At 53.4% G+C, this 16,781-nt stretch overlaps 1 protein-coding gene across 3 annotated transcripts in view; it reads right to left on the reverse strand.

The window, feature by feature from the left end:
• KIAA1671 (KIAA1671 ortholog) overlaps positions 1 to 16,781 on the reverse strand; it is a 179,626-nt gene that overhangs the window by 110,320 nt on the left and 52,525 nt on the right. For 2 of the 3 annotated variants that reach the window (XR_014069076.1, XM_081542953.1), the window contains exons 3-5: positions 13,813 to 15,426; positions 11,584 to 11,671; positions 6,252 to 9,005 (exon numbers count right to left, since the gene is read on the reverse strand). Coding sequence is in view for 2 of the 3 variants with exons in the window: in XM_081542953.1 (XP_081399079.1) it covers positions 6,252 to 9,005; positions 11,584 to 11,671; positions 13,813 to 15,371 (4,401 nt within the window). In the remaining variant the exon portion in view is untranslated. Of the gene's footprint in view, positions 1 to 6,251; positions 9,006 to 11,583; positions 11,672 to 13,812; positions 16,559 to 16,781 lie in introns of those variants that run through there. The other variant, XM_081542954.1, reaches the window with a different exon arrangement.

Below are 16,781 nucleotides of genomic sequence, written 5' to 3' on the forward strand. Positions count from 1 at the left end.
ATTACTCCGAAAAAGTACACAAATGGTCAATAAGCACATTACAGGAAGCTCCAACAGGAAATGCAAATCAAAACCACAATGATCATTGTGCAATATATACAAATATGAATCACTATATTGTACACCTGAAACTACTATAACGTTACATGTCAATTATATCTCAATTAAAAAAAGAAAACCACTGTGAGATACCACTTCATACCCACTAACATGGCTAGAATTTTAAAAAAGATGGATGATAACAAATGTCAGTTGGGATGGAGAAAAATCAGAACCCTCACACACTGCTGGTGTGAATGTAAAACAACGTGGCTGCTTTGGAAAACAGTCTGGCAGCCCCTCAAAGGAAAAAACTGGAGGTATTACCAGGTGACCCAGCAATGCCTCTCCCAGGCAGACAGCCAAAGATATGAAAGCATATGTCCACACAAAAACTCGTACATAAACGTTCATAGCAGCCTCCTCCATGATAGCGAAAGAGTTAGAAACAACCCAGATACGCCTAATGCTGATGAATGGATAGATAAAATGGGGTGCATCTATACTGCAGAATATTATTCAGCCATGAAAAGGAAGTACTGATACACGCTACAAAAAGGATGGCCCTTGAAAACTCTATGCCAAGTGAAAGAGGTGAGTAATAAATGATCCCTCTGTGTGATTTTTTTTACATGAACTGTCCAGAATAGGCAAATCTATAGACAGAAGGTAGGTGAATGGCTAATCGGGACTGGAGGGTATTAGGGGAACAGGCAGCGACTGGTCAGTGGGTAAAGGGCTTTCTAAGAGGTGATGAAGATATTTAAAACTGAATGTGATGATGGTTGCAGAGCTCTGTGAATATACTAAAAGCCATTAAATTAACTGTACACTTTAAATGGGTGAACAGGGACTTCCCTGGTGGTCCAGTGCCTAAGACTCTGAGATCCTAAAGCAGGGGGCCTAGGTTCGATCACTGGTCAGGGAGCTAGATCCCACATGCCAAAACTAAGATCCGCCACAGTCAAATAAGCAAATAATGTTAAATAAATGAGTTCTTGCATGGGCCATGAAAATTCTATCTCAGTAAAGTAGCTACCTTGGAGAAGGAAATGGCAACCCACTCCCGTACTCTTGCCTGGAAAATCCCATGGACGGAGGAGCCTGGTAGGCTATACGGTCCATGGGGTCGCAAGGACCCCATGGGCACGACCGAGTGACTAAACTTTCACTGTCAAAGCTGCTACCCAGCTTCCTTGGTGGCTCAGTGGTTAAAAAAAAAAAAAATCCACCTGCCATTGCAGGAGACCTGGGTTCAATCCCTGGGATGAGAAGATCCCCAGCAGAAGGAAATGGCAACCCACTCCAGTATTCCTGCCTGGGAAATCCCATGGACAGAGGAGCCTGGCAGGCTACAGTCCATGTGGTTACAAAGAGTCCGACTGGACTTAGCCAGTAGAAAACAATAACAAAGTTGCTACCATTCCCTCAAAAAGAAGCTGCTAACCCCTCCAGGGCCACCACCCGGTACAAGCCCTATCACCTGTCTGAGGACCATGGCAGCCTCCTCACGGGCCTCCCTGCCTCCACCCTCACCCAGAGAGCAGTCGGGGCGTCTCTCTGAGACATAGACGGTGGCAGCAGCGCTCAGAACCCTTTGGTGGCTCCCCTACGCTCTGGCCCCTCCTCACCTCTCCAGCTCAGCTCTGGCCAGTGCCCCCGGGGCCCACTGGGGTGACCCCAGGATCCACAGGGCCACTCATCCCCGTGCTGGGGTGTCTCCACTTGCTGCTTCCGTGTCCTCTCTGCAGATCCTGGCCTGCCTGGGGCTCCGCCATCACTCCCATGGCTTCTGTCGGGTCACCCCTTAGAAAACAGGGGGGCCAGGGAGGTTACTGTGTCTCCCCAGGACTTACCACTCTCTGAATGATCCCACCCCCTCGCTCAGCTTGCCTGTCTGGACCGGCGCTGTCCGCTAGGACGTTCTGTGACCGTGATGACGTTCTCCATCTGGGCTGCCCAGAGCAATGGCCATGGGCCACTTGTGGCTTTGGAGCACTTGCATGCGTTCAGTGTGACTGAGAAACTGATTCTGGAGTCTTACTTAATTTTAACTGACTTAAATTGAGAGAACCCCGCGTGGCTAGTGGCTGCCGACGGACGGAATCGACTGAATCGGTGGACTGGGCCCTCCCGGCGTCCCTGCTGCCCAGAACAGTCAAATACAACTGAGGTGACGTAGCTTGCACGTACCTGAAACTATTCTTTCTTGAAACGAAAATAAACCATTTGATGAAAGAAAATACTGTAACTGGGCCTGGGACAAAGTTTTGATAAATGTTAAGTGAAAAAAGAAAGAAAGAGATCGTTCTTCTCTTCCTTTGGGAGAGTAAGAGGGAGAGGACACCATCTGAGTGGTAAATGAAAAAAAAAATTAAAAAAAAAAAAAAGAAAGAAAGAAAGAGGGAGCGAGGGAAAGAGAGGAAAGGAGGGAGAGAGGAATCACCTTAATCGCAATCACACTCCATGGCGGGGTCCATGAGCAGAACTGGCTGTCAATCAAGAAATCCTCACCCCAGGAAGCAAACATGTACCTCAAGACGTTCAGTGGGGCCCTAGAACTCAAATCAACCCAAACGTACATCTGCGAGAGCCTTGATAAAAAAAGCCTGGGCTCAGTCACATAACAAACGGCTTTGCAGCCATTAAAAACAGTAAGGTGATGATGCACGCACTGTTTCTTACTGCTGAATTTTTGCAAGCGTGCTATATGAAAAAAGATACCTGCACCCCAATATTTCGAGCAGCACCATTTATAACTGCCAAGCTATGGAAGCAACCTAAGTGTCCATCAACAGATGGATGGGTAAAGATGTGCTACATATATGTGTGTACACACACACACACACACACACACACACACACACACACACACACACACACACACACACACACACACACACACACACACACACACACACACACAGGGACTCTTATTCGACCATTAAAAAGAAAGAAAATTTTGCCATTTATAGCAGCAAGGATGGACCTGAAGGGTATCAGGCTTAACGAAGTAAGTCCGACAGAGAAAGACACATACTCTATGATATCACTTATATGTGGAATCTAATACAACACAACAAACTAGTGAGTACAGCCAAAAAGAGGGAAACTCACAGATATAGGGAATACTAGTGGTTACCAGTGGAGAAGGAAATGGCAACCCACTCCAGCTTTCTTGCCTGGAGAATCTCAGGGATGGTGGAGCCTGGTGGGCTGCCGTCTATGGGGTCGTACGGGGTCGTACGGGGTCGTACAGAGTTGGACACGACTGAAGCGACTTAGCAGCAGCAGTGGTTACCAGTGGGGTGGCAGGGGGGAGCGGGCACCATAAGGGTAGGGGAAGGGGAGGCACAAACTGTTGGGTGTAGGACAGACTCAAGGACATATTGGACAACACAGGGAATATAGTCAATATTTTGTTATAACTGCAAGCAGACAGTAATCTTTAAAAAATTGTACAAAGCATTTTTAAAAATTTTTTAAATGTGTGGGGAAAGAACAAAGCAAGTTGTGAGATTTTCTGTAGAATGCTGCCTTGTTTCCATGAGACGGTGCATTGACCAATCTGTGCTTGGACCAGGGTCCCTCAGCCTGGAAACTATGTCGTACACTCGGGGTTGCATGATTCTCTGAGCTGGGAGCTGTCCTGTGCATTGTAGGAGGTGGTGGAGCTTCCCTGGTCTCTACCCACGGAGATGCCCGGGGCAAACTCTCCTCTGGTTGTGACAACAAAAAATGCCTGAAACTTCGCCAAATGTGCCCTGGGAGCCAAGCTGTCCATGGCTGAGAACCACCAACAGGGCTGGAGGGGTGGGTCCCAGCGCACCACACTCCTCATCTGGGGGAGCTTTCCAGCCCAAACCTTGTGTTTCCATGACGTTTAAAATCTTGCCCAAGCATTCACTATCCTTGCAAGAAGAAAAATACAATTATAAAATCAATACATATACTGATTTATAAGCCACTCTGGAGCATCGGAAAGTCTCCAAGGAGATCAAGAACCCTAACTGTGTCTGCACCTGGGGGAACGGGAAAGGAAAAGGGGGGTTCAAGGGGGGACATGTTTTTACACAAATTATACGCTGGTGTGCTTGTGTGCTCAGTCGTATCCGACTCTTTGCAACCCCATGGGCTGTAGTCCACCAAGCTCCTACCTATGGAATTTCCCAGGCAAGAACACTGGAGTGGGTTGCCATTTCCTCCTCCAAGGGATCTTCCTGACCCAGGGATCAAACCCAGGCCTCCTGCATTGCAGGCAGATTCTTTACCACTGAGCCACCTGGGTTTGAATCTTCAACAGCCAACATTTTGTCCTTCGGTATTGCCCTTATTTATTTTTTAAATGTCAAGAACCCAAGATCCTCGGGCAGGAGAGAAGAGAAACGGGGAGCCGGTCCAAGTCTTCCCAGTCCCCTTGGTGAGAAAACGGATCCCCTGACAACGAGCGCTCCTGGGGCCCCGGCACCCTGGGCGGGCGTCCAAGGCTGGGCTGGGGGCCCCTCCACGAGGCCCCTGAGCTGGGGCTGGCTCACAGATTAAGTGTCACGTTTCCACGGCCTCTTCCCTCTTGCAGGCTCCCACAACAGCCTGGAGGGGGCTGGGGAAACCCTCAGCGTATCTGCGGAGCCCAGGGCTGTGGAGCCCGAGGCCTGCCGGCCCATGCTGGGTGCTTTATCTCCTCCCCGCCTGGCTGCGGGGCATTGAGGAAGGAATCCCTGTGGATTCCTAACTGCGGAGGGGGAAGCCAGTGCCTGCTCTGCACACAGCGGAATCCGTGAGTGGCAGAGTGGAGACTCCAACGCGAGCCTGAATGTGGTCCCTGGAAGAGACGTGGGTTCTGAGCCTCAGGTGAACTCTCCTGTCACTTAGCTTCCACAAGCTCCCTTTTCTAGGCTGGAATGCGGGGGTGACCTGGAGGGGCCCTAAGTCCGTTTCCACACTGGCCGCAGAGCAGACTGTTTTTTTTCTCACCTCTGGACCTTTGCCCACGCTGTGCTCCTACCAAGAATGCTCTCGCCTCCCATCTCTCTCCGACCTCTGCACAGAGATCGAAAGCTTCCCAGGGGCCAACTCCATGCCTCAGATTTCTTCCCCACCTTCGTGATCCCAAGAGCTCGGGTAGCGGGTCACACCTGGGTGCAAACACTAGCCGCGCCACTCTGGTGCTGTGTGATGTGGGCTAAGTTACTGAATCTCTCTGAGCCTGTTCTTTCCCCTTCTGAACAAGACGATGGCACCTGCAGCAGATGCTACGGGCGCCCTGCCTGACACTCTGCCCGACACTCAAATACATGCCAATGTTGTGTGAGGCTTTTCCTCTCTGCCACTGAGCATGGCACCAGGAATCTGAAAGTTAATCGCCCCAGACACAGCCTCAGGCGAAGACAGAGGGAAATGAAGAAACAAACGCTCTGGGTCCCCTGACCCCGGACAGGATCACTCAGAGGTGACCTGTGTTGCTCCCCAGGGGTCTCCAGTAAGAACGAGCCTCAAGTGCCCACACCTCTATCACCTGCCTTCCCTTCCCTGCCTCACTTCTCACCCCCTCCCCCTGCCCAGTTCCTCTGGGATCACCTCCTAAGACAACCCGCAGGCAGCTGCTTCTGTAGAAACCCAAACCACGACAATCCCTCTTTCGTGGATTGTCCTGAGGCTCATGTAAGATGGTTCACTCAACAACTATTCCGTGAATAATCACGAAACATCAGGCGTGGTACTGGAGTCTGGGGATACAATGATGGACCTGGTGCAGCATACTGGAAAACAGCAGGTGCTCAATAAAGGATACCTAGCGTCATCATTCTAGGCCAGGGGTTTCAAACTGATAACCCACGGGCCATATAAAAGCAGACAAGTTTTGTTTGAACTAAACAGCATTTTTTTTAATACGTTGTCCCCATTTCATGATGGGGGAGGGGACTACTGGCCAAAATGTGGATCTTTCAAATTCTCTTACTAAATCGGATCTGCCTTCTCAGGACCACTTTCCCCGCTTGTTGAGAACCAGCTGGGACTGTGCAAAGGTTGCCCCCTTCAGAGACGGCTTGACGCTCCATTTGCCACAAGCCCTACCACTCCCCAGCGCCTCACACCCAGCCTGACTCCACTCATCCCCAGGCCCACCAGGCCCGCATAGGTCCTGAGTTTGAGACCTCTGGCCTGCATGTTTAACCAGCATTTGAGAAAACTGTGACAGCCTTTGTACTCACCTTTTGACTGTCTCGATTTCCCGACTCCTGCCGACAGGGCCCCGTCTTGACGTCTCTGGCCTCCACACTCTCCCTGGGGAGGCTGGGCCTCCTTTTGGGCTGCTCCTGCCTCCTCTCTCTGGCTTCCTGCATGATGGACAGGCCCTCTCGGATTTTGAGAGGGGGGCCTTTCTCCGAATAGGCTCTCTTGACATCCAGCGGTGACCTTCCGAAGTCCTGTGGGTGGTCGGCCCATGGGGCCACACTGCTCTCCTCGCCCCTCCCCAGGGGTTTCCTCGGGGTCCCTTTCCTCTGGTCAGCGGGGGACGACCTGGGCTGCATGCTGGCCCCACTGCCTGGATCCTCCCAGGCAGTGGTGGGCTTTGACTCGGCTGGGGGATGCTGACACTTTGCACTGTGATGTTTACTAACAAAGGTCTTTTTCTCATCCTCAGAGATCGCTGGGCCTTTTTTCCTGGGGCCGGCAGCAGAGCCAGAAGACGCCCCTGGATACTTTTCAGGAGAAGCCGAGTAGGGCGGGCCCCAGAGGGGAGAGCTGACCTTGTGCGTGGCTGCCCCTGGCATCTCTGCCAGGTACTTGCCCGAGCCAGGAGTGGAACCAGAGTTGGTTTCGGCAAAACTGGCCTGTCTCTGGGGACCCTCGGCTTTGGGGCACTCCTTTAGGCTCCTCCGTCTCTGATCCGCCTCGCCTTGCGGCCCAGGCCTCTCGGGGTTCGAGCCCCTGAGCTCTGCGGGCGGACCCGCCATCCACTCCTGAGCCTCCCGCAGGCCTCTGGCTGGCGGCCTCTGATACTCGGCCATCAGTGCATCAATATCGAGGACGCTGGACCTGTAGCCGGCCTTGGCTTTACCTGGGAACGTCTCGCTGACCGCTTCTATCTTCCTTCGGACCAGGAGCTCGCTGGCTTTTGGGGGACTTCTGAAAGCCGGAGGTGTTTGGGGAGCGTCGCCAGGGAATGTCTCGTTCCCGCTGTCCTTCCAGCCGTTCTGAAAACCGCCGCTGCCTTCCGGGCCCCGACGAACCCACACGGCATCGGTGTCGGAGATCCTCTCACCGGAGGGACCCGGAATCCTGTCCCCAAGAGACACCGGATGGTCTGTCGGCCTCGGAGGCTTTGGAAAGCTTGCGTGCTCGTGTTCTCTGCCCGCAGACCGGTTTTTACTGCCCACGGTCTCCAGCGGCTCTTCACGGTTCAGAGAAACCGAGGTAGGGGTTAAAGAGAGAGGGGATAGGGGTGAGGCTGCTTTTCTAGATGGTTCTGTCCAGTTTTCGGGCCCAGGCCTAACCACGCTCTTGGCTTTCTGAGTGTCAGGGATCTGATAGGTCACGGCAAAAAAAGTTGCCTTGGCTTCCACAGGCGACCCCTGCTTTGCCGCAGGAAGAACCCGGTCCAGTGATGCACCTGGGCTCCCCTGCTGGGTCCCCTCCCGACCCTGGAGTAGCTGGGGCTTTCCTGAGGCAACTGGGGCCGTGGGGCTCAGGTGGTCCCCTCTCTGCTCTGCCCTGGACGAGTGCTCTGGGGGCAGGAGGCTGAATTCGTCGAACTTCACGTCGTGGGGCAGGGTTCGCCGCCTCCATCTATCCATCCTCTGGTCGCCAGGGCTCGCCCTCCGCCTCCTGGCTTCAGGCTCGTGGCTGCCAGCCCCGGCCAGGGGCTCCGTCTGCACCGGCACGTCTGTCTGAGGCCGCACTCGGGAGTCATCGGCTTCATCCTTGGCCCTGGGAAGAGGCTCAGGAGGCACCCCCCGGGGCGCAGCCCTCTCTCCCAGCTGGATTCTGGCCCCTTCGGTCCCGGGGTGCTGGGCCTCCAGGACAGTCCTCACAGAGGCGGCCTCGAGGCTCGGCTGCGAGCCTCTCTCTTCGCTGAGCCCCATGGCGGCTTTGTGCCAGCTCACGGCCACCCCACCTATCCATCTGGGTGACGGGGAACTGCCTCCATGTGTGTCCTTTGGCTCTCGGTGGAACTCGGGCTTTGGCCCACTGACCTCACGGGTCCCTCGGGCCTCCCAGATCAAACTGGCCCTGTGGACGGACCCCACCTGGCCCTCCGGCCTGCACTTGGGGTCGGCAGGAGTCACAGCACGGGTGACCTCCTGGGACAGCAGGGGCCGAGACCGGCTGCTGCGGAGCATCAGGGCCTTCTCCTCGGGCGCTGTGGGGACGGCCTCGCTGTGCGCACGCTCCCCGACGGCATGCACAACGTCATACCTGGGCTCGACCATCTCGGGCGCAGGGGCGCTTTCTGGGAGCTTGAGGAAGGGGTGATGGCTGCACTTTTCACCCCCAGGGTGCCTTCCCAGGAGGGAGGACGCGCGATGCTGTCTGGGCTCACCGCTGGAGAAGGTGGTCCCTCCGCCTCGCTCTAGGTCGGGATCTTCCAGCCACTCTGGCTTCAGGGGTGCAGTTTGCGGGAAAGAGTTTCTGGGTCCAAGGACCCTGGATCTGGGCTCCAAGACGTCGGCCAGGTCCCTGGGGGTCATGGCCCAGGGACTGCGTCCCAAGGGGGCGGCCACGGTGTGCTTCTCCACGTGATTCTCGAACACTGTGGCCCATACAGTCTGGAAGCTTCTGTCATCATCCGGGGTGCCCTCGGAAGGGCTCCGGGCCCCCACCGCACTTTCACCCCGAGCGCTGCTGGCGACATAGTCAGAACTGTCTTTCCGCTCTGTCTGTCTGGGTTTCTCCCGGGACGGACCAGGCTTCCAGGGACTTCTTGTGACAGATGTTCCCTCCACACCATGCCTGTTCTTTGGCTGGGGGAAAAAAAAAAGAAACAATCTAATTTATTTATTTATTTTTAAAGATTGAAAAAAAAGTTTTTTGATATTTATTTGTAAAGATTTGTTACAACATCGTAACAAATAAGGTTTTTTTTTGATGTGGACCATTTCTAAGTCTTTATTGAATTTGTTACTATGCTGCTTCTGTTTTACAGTTTAGGCTATTTGGAGTATGGGATCTTAGCCCCCCAGCCAGGGATCAAACCGGCGTCCCCTACACTGGAAGGCGAAGTCTTGCCCACTGGCCCGCCAGGGAAGCACCAAAACAATCCAAAATAAGTCAAAGGATTTGAAATGGAAAAGAAGAGGTGAGGTGACTGAAATGGCCACTTTTAAAATCACAGCATTTGAGAAACCATCCAATCTTACAGACTGAACACAGCCAGTGAGGGAAAACAGGCACTCTAGACCCCTATTGGCGAGAAGACAAATGGTCACGGCTCTTGAGCAATTCAGTACGTCTGCCGTGATTTTAAGATACTCATTTCCTTTCATCTGGCCAGTTTCCTCCCAGAATTCCTGCTTTGCCCACGTGCACAAGTCTACGTGAACAAGAAAGGTCATACAGAACTGTTAGTGAAACAAAAGAGCCTAGATGCCCATCTGAAGGGCACTGGCTAAATAAATTTTGATATATGCAAACAGCTGACTACCACATAGGCACTTGGACCCGCAGCTCTCTGCGGGTGGCTCTCTCTCTTGGGGTGGCTCCCAATGTCCTAAGATCTAAGGACACTTAAAACACTGTTGTGTTGATGGGAGAAAAGCAGATGGAGGAACTATGTATTTATAATACAATACCATTTTAAAAAACTGTAGGTGTGTGTGCATGTATATACATATACACATGTAGATAAACAGTGGAGAAGAGATATCGATCAATCTGACCAAAAAAAAAAAAAAAAAAAGACCCCTGGTTCCATTTATATAAAAATCCAGAAAATGCAAATGAATCTATAGTGACTGAAAGCAGATCAGTAGTTGCTTTGGGGGAGGAGGGGGCAGGTGGGGGGGAATTACGAAGAAGAAACTCCCAGGTGCTGGAAATGTCCACTGTCGTTATGGTGATGACGGTTCGATAGATGTACACAGAAGTCAGAGTTCACCCTGCTTTTACACCTTAAATACGTCCAGTTCACTCTATGTCTGTTATACCTCAATAAAGCTGTTCAAGAGAAAACTGAGCTCAAACCAGAGCTCTGTGACAACCTAGAGGGGCAGGATGGGGGGGAGGTGGGGGGGAGGTGCAAGAGGGAGGGGACGTGTATATACTTAAGGCTGATTCACACTGACGTATGGCAGAAACCAACACGACACTGTAAAGCAATTATCCTCCAATTAAAAATAAGTAAATAAATAAAAGAAAAACTTGAAACTTCAGAAAGCATCAATCACAAACCCATGATACCCAGCACTTATGAGTTTTTTTTTTTTTAATTAAACAGACTAACCAAAAATACTTTCTAAGTAATTTAATTGCTGGTGATTTTTTCTCCTTCTCCTAGCTGACAAATGAGGGGGTGGAGAAAGGAGCTGGGGCCATAATGGGGGGAAGTTGAGGAGGGTTCTGTTAACATTTTTTAAATTTTATTTACTTTTCGGCTGTGCTGGGTCTTCATTGCCATGCAGGCTTTTCTCTAGATGTGGCAGGCAGGGGCTGTTCTCTAGTTGTGGTGCACGTGCTTCTCAATGGGGTGGCTTCTCTTGACTCGGAGTATGGGCTTTAGAGCACAGACTCAACACTTGTGGTGCATGGTCTTAGTTGCTCCAAGGCATGTGGGATTCTTCCAGATCACGGATCGATTCTGGGTCTCCTGCATTGGCAGGCAGATTCTTTACCACTGAACCACCAGTGAAACCCTCTATTAGCATTTTAAAAAAATTTTTATTTGGCTGCACCAGCTCTTAGTTGTGGCATGTGGGATCTAGTTCCCTGACCAGGGATCGAACTTGGGCCCCCTGCATTGGGAGCTCGGAGTCTTAGCCATTGGACCACCAGGGAAGTCCCAACATTTTAAAATCTTCATTAATTTCTCAAAAAAGCAGACATTCTTATATAGGAAAGCCATGTCCTCCTCCTGTTTGCACAGACAAAAATTAATGCCTGACGATTCTATTTGCAAACAGTATTCAACACCAAGGAACAGTGAAACATGGGGCATCCCTCACGGCTCAGATGGTAGAGAATCTGCCTTCAATGCAGGAGACTCAAGTTTGATCTCTGGGTCAAGAAGATCCCCTGGAAAAGGAAATGGCAACCCACTCCAGTATTCTTGCCTGGAGAATCCCATGGACAGAGGAGCCTGGTGAGGCTACAGTCCATGGGGTCACAAAGAGCTGGACATGACTGAGTGACTAACACACACAAAACCAAGTATCACAGTCTATCATACTGGAAGGGACTTTAAAAGTCCAAACATGGAAGGAAAAAAAAAAAGTCTTATAGTCCATGAGAGGTCTCTGAGTCTTTCCTGCATCTTCGAGATTGTAACAGCCCTTTTTACAATAAGTATCACTACCCAAAAAAAGGACATGCCAAGCGGCTTCTTACCTTTTCTCTTGGTTCTCTGGGAAGCTCACCGCTCAGCTCCAAACACTTCTCATATCTGACTTCGTTGTTTGAAGCTGCACTTGAAAACCTGGCACAAGAGACCTGAGTTATTTGTGCGGGGCCAGAAGCTGGGACTCCCTCCGGCCCACACCCCGTAACTAGCTCAGGAACCCAGGGGTGAACACAGCACTGAGATCATCAGAGCAACGCTGCCCCATTTCCTCCAAGATGGGACGTGTCCTTTCCAGTTGCCAACCCTCTCAGGCCCGGGAGGGAGAGAGCCTACCTTAAGCACAGCATCACTGGGGCTGTGGCAGCCCCGGGCTCGGGGGAAGGGGCCTGGGTGTTTGTGCCAGCTCTCCTTCCTGCCTCCCCACTGAGGGAGCTTGGCTCAGGCTCGTGACCTCACCTGAGCCTCTGTCTCTTCATCTATAAAACGGGGATAATTAACGCCTCCCTATCGTCTTTTGTAGGTCAGATAAGAGGCTACCCAAGGCCCTAATAGCTACATGAGGGCGTTGAGAGAGGGGCGAAGATGCCCCAGGAGCGATAATTAATGGCTGCAACCCCACAACAGCCAGCAGCCCCACCGCAGTGGGCGGTCGGGGAATGTATCGGGAACCGACTTGCCTCTGCCTCTGCCTCTCTGGGTGACCTTGGCCCAGTCTTCATCACTCTCTGGGCCTGTTTCCCAGCTGTTAAGGGGAAGCGAGAGAAAAGGGAGTTGGAGCTAGACTTTTTCCTATCTCTGCAGAGTTCTCTGGGGCGGAGGCTGAAAGATTAGTTCAGGGTTGGGGGCCTGCAGAGAAGAGGGAGGTGAGACAAATCAAACGTCTTAAACTTGACCCACGGGCAAGCAGTCCAAGGACTGGCTCTGGGGACGCGTGAGGGTGTACAGGAGTTGTTTCTAAACCCAGAGCCTCGGTTTCCCTACTTGTCAGATGGGAATAACCTGAGGGACTGGGGGGCGGGGGACTCAGGGAGGGGAGGTGTATGAGGCCCTGACATGGGTGCCCCTTCCTCTGGTTTCTGGTTTTATTATTTTGCCACGCCAGGTAGCTTGCAAGATTTTAGCTCCCTGAGTAGGGATTGAACCTGGCGAAAGTGCTGAGTCCTAACCACCGAATGGCCAGGGAGCTCCCCTCTTTCTCTGTTTCCTGAATTCAGGGGTTCTCAAGCCTGGCTGCACATGAAAATTACTTTGGAGACTTTGAAAAACCAAGATAAGGAGCCCTCTCCAGATCAGCTGAATCAGAGTCTCTGGGGGTGGGGGTCAGGCATCGATAATTTTTTTTTCCAGGTCATTCTGAATGCTGACAGCCAGTGGTCTCAGCGCTGGCCAAGCTGGTCGCCCTGGTTCCCAGGGCTGGAAGCGCAGTCTGCCCAGAGCTCCCGCCCCCTGGAAGCTCAATTGCTGACAAACTACGTCGGTGGCATGTGTGCCATTAATGAGCTGGTGGACACGCCCCGGTGGCACCTCCCTGTCTTAGCCGAGAAGCCAATTGTGGAAAAACAAAGGAGGAAGAGATGTCAGGGGCCAGGCCTTGCTTAGAAAATCATCATTAACCAACAGGATTCATCATATCATCTGGGACTATTAATAAATACAATGTGTCGAGGGCTCCCTCTGGCTGAGCGATCTCCAGCGGTATCTGAGTCTTGGCCTTAATCCTTTAATGCAGGTCTTAGCATCATTTCCCTTTACAAGATGAAGAAACCAACGCTCAAGCGGAGGAAAGCGACCTGCTCAAGTTACTGTGACCTATCTGATCTTGTTTGGGTTGGGGGGTGGGGCATTCACGGAGGTTTAGGCCATAAATAAAGTGTCCTCAGACTTTAGGAAAGGAAAGCTTAGCTGTGGAGACAGGCTGAGATGGAACTGCACGGGGCTCCCGACTTCCTCACAGTCCTCACTTGTCCTGTCCGCATCAGTGAAATGGGCTTGATACGACCCCTGAAAAGTGCAAAGAGGGGGAAGGGAGGAAGAAATAGGGCTCCTGGCCCTGCTGCTGGCATGCACAGCGAAGCAGTGCTATCCTCCACACCTCAGCCTCCTCATCTGAGAAGTGGGAGCTAATGCCACTTCCTCTCAGGGCTGGGGATACCAAGAGTGCCCAGTACAGAGCCTGGTGCCCTGCAGTCTCCTTCCCCCTTGTGGGGGGGGGGTCCTCTGGTGAGGGGCTGGGGCTCTCGGAGGCTGGGGGAAACCCGTGGGGTGTTCCCACTTACAGTCTGGTCAAGTCCGCTGACAGTGGCCGTGTCTGGACCACCCTCCTCCTGAACTCCAGCTTTGCTTCCGAGCTTTCGGTGGCCCAGCCTTTGATCCGCTCCTGGACACTCACGCCCGCTTTCTCTGGCTCCGGCGGGATGGCTGGGGACTCGGGGGTGGCTGGTGGGGACTCAGACTCCGCTGCCAAGACCGAGGCGCCATCCTCCCCAAACAGGCCAATGAGATTCTTCACGCCGCCCCTGGGGGTCTGCTCTCCCCCGACACGGGTCTCTCCATCAGCCTCTCTGCTCCTGACCTCAGCCATGTCTTGGCCTTTTCCAGGCCTGGGCAGAGGGGACTGGGGCTCCTTGGCTGCCTTCTCTGGCACCTCGTCCAGCTTGGCTTTCTCCTCCCCAAGACTCTGGGCACTGGTGGGGGTGACCCTGGCCGCACTCCCTGCGGTTCTGAGGCCGCCCATCTCCCCCTGCTTGCACAGCAGCCTCTCCTTCCGTTCCTGGATCTTCTGCGCCACCTGCAGGAAATCGGAATCCGGGTCGTGTGGAGGTGCCTCTGCTTTGACCAGACACTCCCTGTCCACCCTGGGTTCTGGGTCCCGCTTCTCGGGTCCCTGCCACTGGGCAGCGGGTCCTGCTGTGGCCTCGTCCGCCACCTTCCTTGCCAAGGCCTCTCTACTCTCGAACCGGGCAGTGAGGTCCACGGACAGAGGCCTGGGCCTCCTCACCCACGTCTTCTCGGGAGGGGTGGGGGGCAGCTTCCCTGTCGCGGCCACACCGCAGGGGCCTGGCTTCTGAATCTGAATGGACTCGGCGAAGATGGCCGACACGGGCCTTCTCTTCGGGCGAGGCCTGGGCGGCTCCGGGGCGGCGCCTCCCGTGTCCTCCACGCTGCTGGCCTTTGACAGAGGCTCCTTCAAACCCGTCTCCTCTGGGGTGGCCACCGGCCTGGAGTCCTGAGGCAGGGAGGCTGGCCGGGGGAGGCTCCCCATGGGCTTTCGGGCCGGCAGGGCAGGCTTTGCGGCCACCTCAGGCCGGAAGGCGGAAGCGGGTCCCTGAGACACGCCTGCGTCGGCCTCGCGAGCCCCCTGGCCAGCCCCCTTCCCCAGAGCGGGGCCAACTTTGGTGCTTTCGAAGAAGATCGTGGGGTTTGGCGTAGGCCGTGGGATGGCGGCCTTGGTGAACAGAGACGCGCTTCTCGGGCGGTCCCCACTCCCCGCCTCCTGCCCTGCCAGGCCTGGCATCTTCTCGTCCGGATGCCCTGAGGCCACGTCCTGGGAAAGCCCCCCAGCGAGAGACGGACTGGCCGGGTTGGGCCACAAGGGTGTCACGTCCGCGGCCTTCTCCTTGGAGAAGGGTTTGGGGGCGAGTCTTGGCAGAGGAAGCAGGCGGACCGGGCTCCTGAGGGGGCTTTTTCCTTCCAAGAGCAGCGCCGAGGGGGGCCTGGGGGCATCGCCAGCCTGGCGGAAGTACGTCCGCGTCAGGGCCTCCTCCTTGGAGAGCTCGCCCAAGCCCGGCACCCCCGTCAGGGAACTTATGGAGCCGACCTCCACCCGTGTCGCCATGGTTACGGTTGTGGATCCATGGGGAAGAAGCGTGTCAGAAACGGAGCGGCAACCACTAAAAAAAAATTGTTTAAAGTAAATTTAAGATTCAGTCAGTGTCTGGGTTGAAGCAGAGAGATTTGAGGGGGGGATAATGATGGATGAGGATCAAGAGACCGGAGCCCCAGGTCTGGACTACAGTTCTCCACTGACCACTGGGCAAGCCTGGACCAGTGCCTCCACCTCTCAGCTCTGGGCGAGGGCAGTGGACTAAAAGGCCTCACTCTGAAGTTCGTTCCAGCTCAAAGGGTGCCCAAACAGTGCCAACGTTCACTTGGACTTTCCCAGCTTGTTTAATCTCAAGGCCAGCTTTCAGGGCAACAAACGATGCTCTCAGCTGTACACATATGTAAACCAACGGAGAGAGGCTGAGTAACTGACCTGAAGTCACTCAGAGAACAAAAGAGGCAAATTTGGGATTCGAACCTGGGTCGGACTCCAGAGGCACACCACAGGCTCCCAGTGTGAGATTCCTGTCCCCGCCCCCTGCAGTATTTTCCCATTTCAGAGCCTTCCCACATCAGGCTGATCCTCACCCTCTTCAGGACCAAGCACAGAGAGGGCAGGTGACCAGCGCCGGCTCACACAGACACCCAAAGCCGGTGTTCCCAAGGTCACAGAGTTGGCAAGTGGCCTCAGAACTCCAGCTTCCCAGACCATCCCTTATCTCTCCCCATCCCAGTCTTTCCAGAAGCCTTCAAAAAAAAGAAAAAAACCATCCTCATTTTCCACTCCACCTGCTGTCATTATTTATTTATTTATTTTGCCTTTGGGTTCTTTTCAGCTGAACACCTATTTTAAGCCAACTGCCTTCAGAGTCTCAGAAAGAAGAGTATCATCAGCTAAGGATGAGAGTTACCACGAGTCAGGCCTCAGGGAAGCCAAGGGCTCCCTCTGTCTCACGAATCACATCCTCCTCCCTACAACCCTACAAGACAGGCGTGTGATCATCAGCCCGTTTTGCAACGGCACAGGCATAAGCCCCTTGCTCCTCCAACCATGAGCTCTGCTCTCTCAGGATAGGAGACCTCTCTCATCCATCCTCCAAAGACCCTGAGAAGCAGGGCTTATCCTTATCTCCCTTTGTAAAGATGGGGCCCAGAGAGGCTGCCTGACTTGCCAACCATCACACAGCTGAAACCAGATCTCAAGTCCTGGATCCATTCAACTCTCCCCTTTTAACAGTAACATCCTATTCCTTTCCAGTTTTAAAAACTGCCAGACGATTTGCTGTTCTCGATGTGTCCCCTACCCTAAAAACCCTACCTTCACGCCAGGGCTTTGTTTCGCTACAAAACTGCCCCCAGCCTGCCCCCTCGTCTAGATGGGCTAAAAGTAGAAGGTGTTTTAGCTCAACGCAAGCCTCTCACT

Source organism: Giraffa tippelskirchi, chromosome 11 (genome assembly GCF_054371585.1).
Source record: "Giraffa tippelskirchi isolate mGirTip1 chromosome 11, T2T-mGirTip1v1.2.pri, whole genome shotgun sequence".
Classification (NCBI taxonomy): domain Eukaryota; kingdom Metazoa; phylum Chordata; class Mammalia; order Artiodactyla; family Giraffidae; genus Giraffa; species Giraffa tippelskirchi.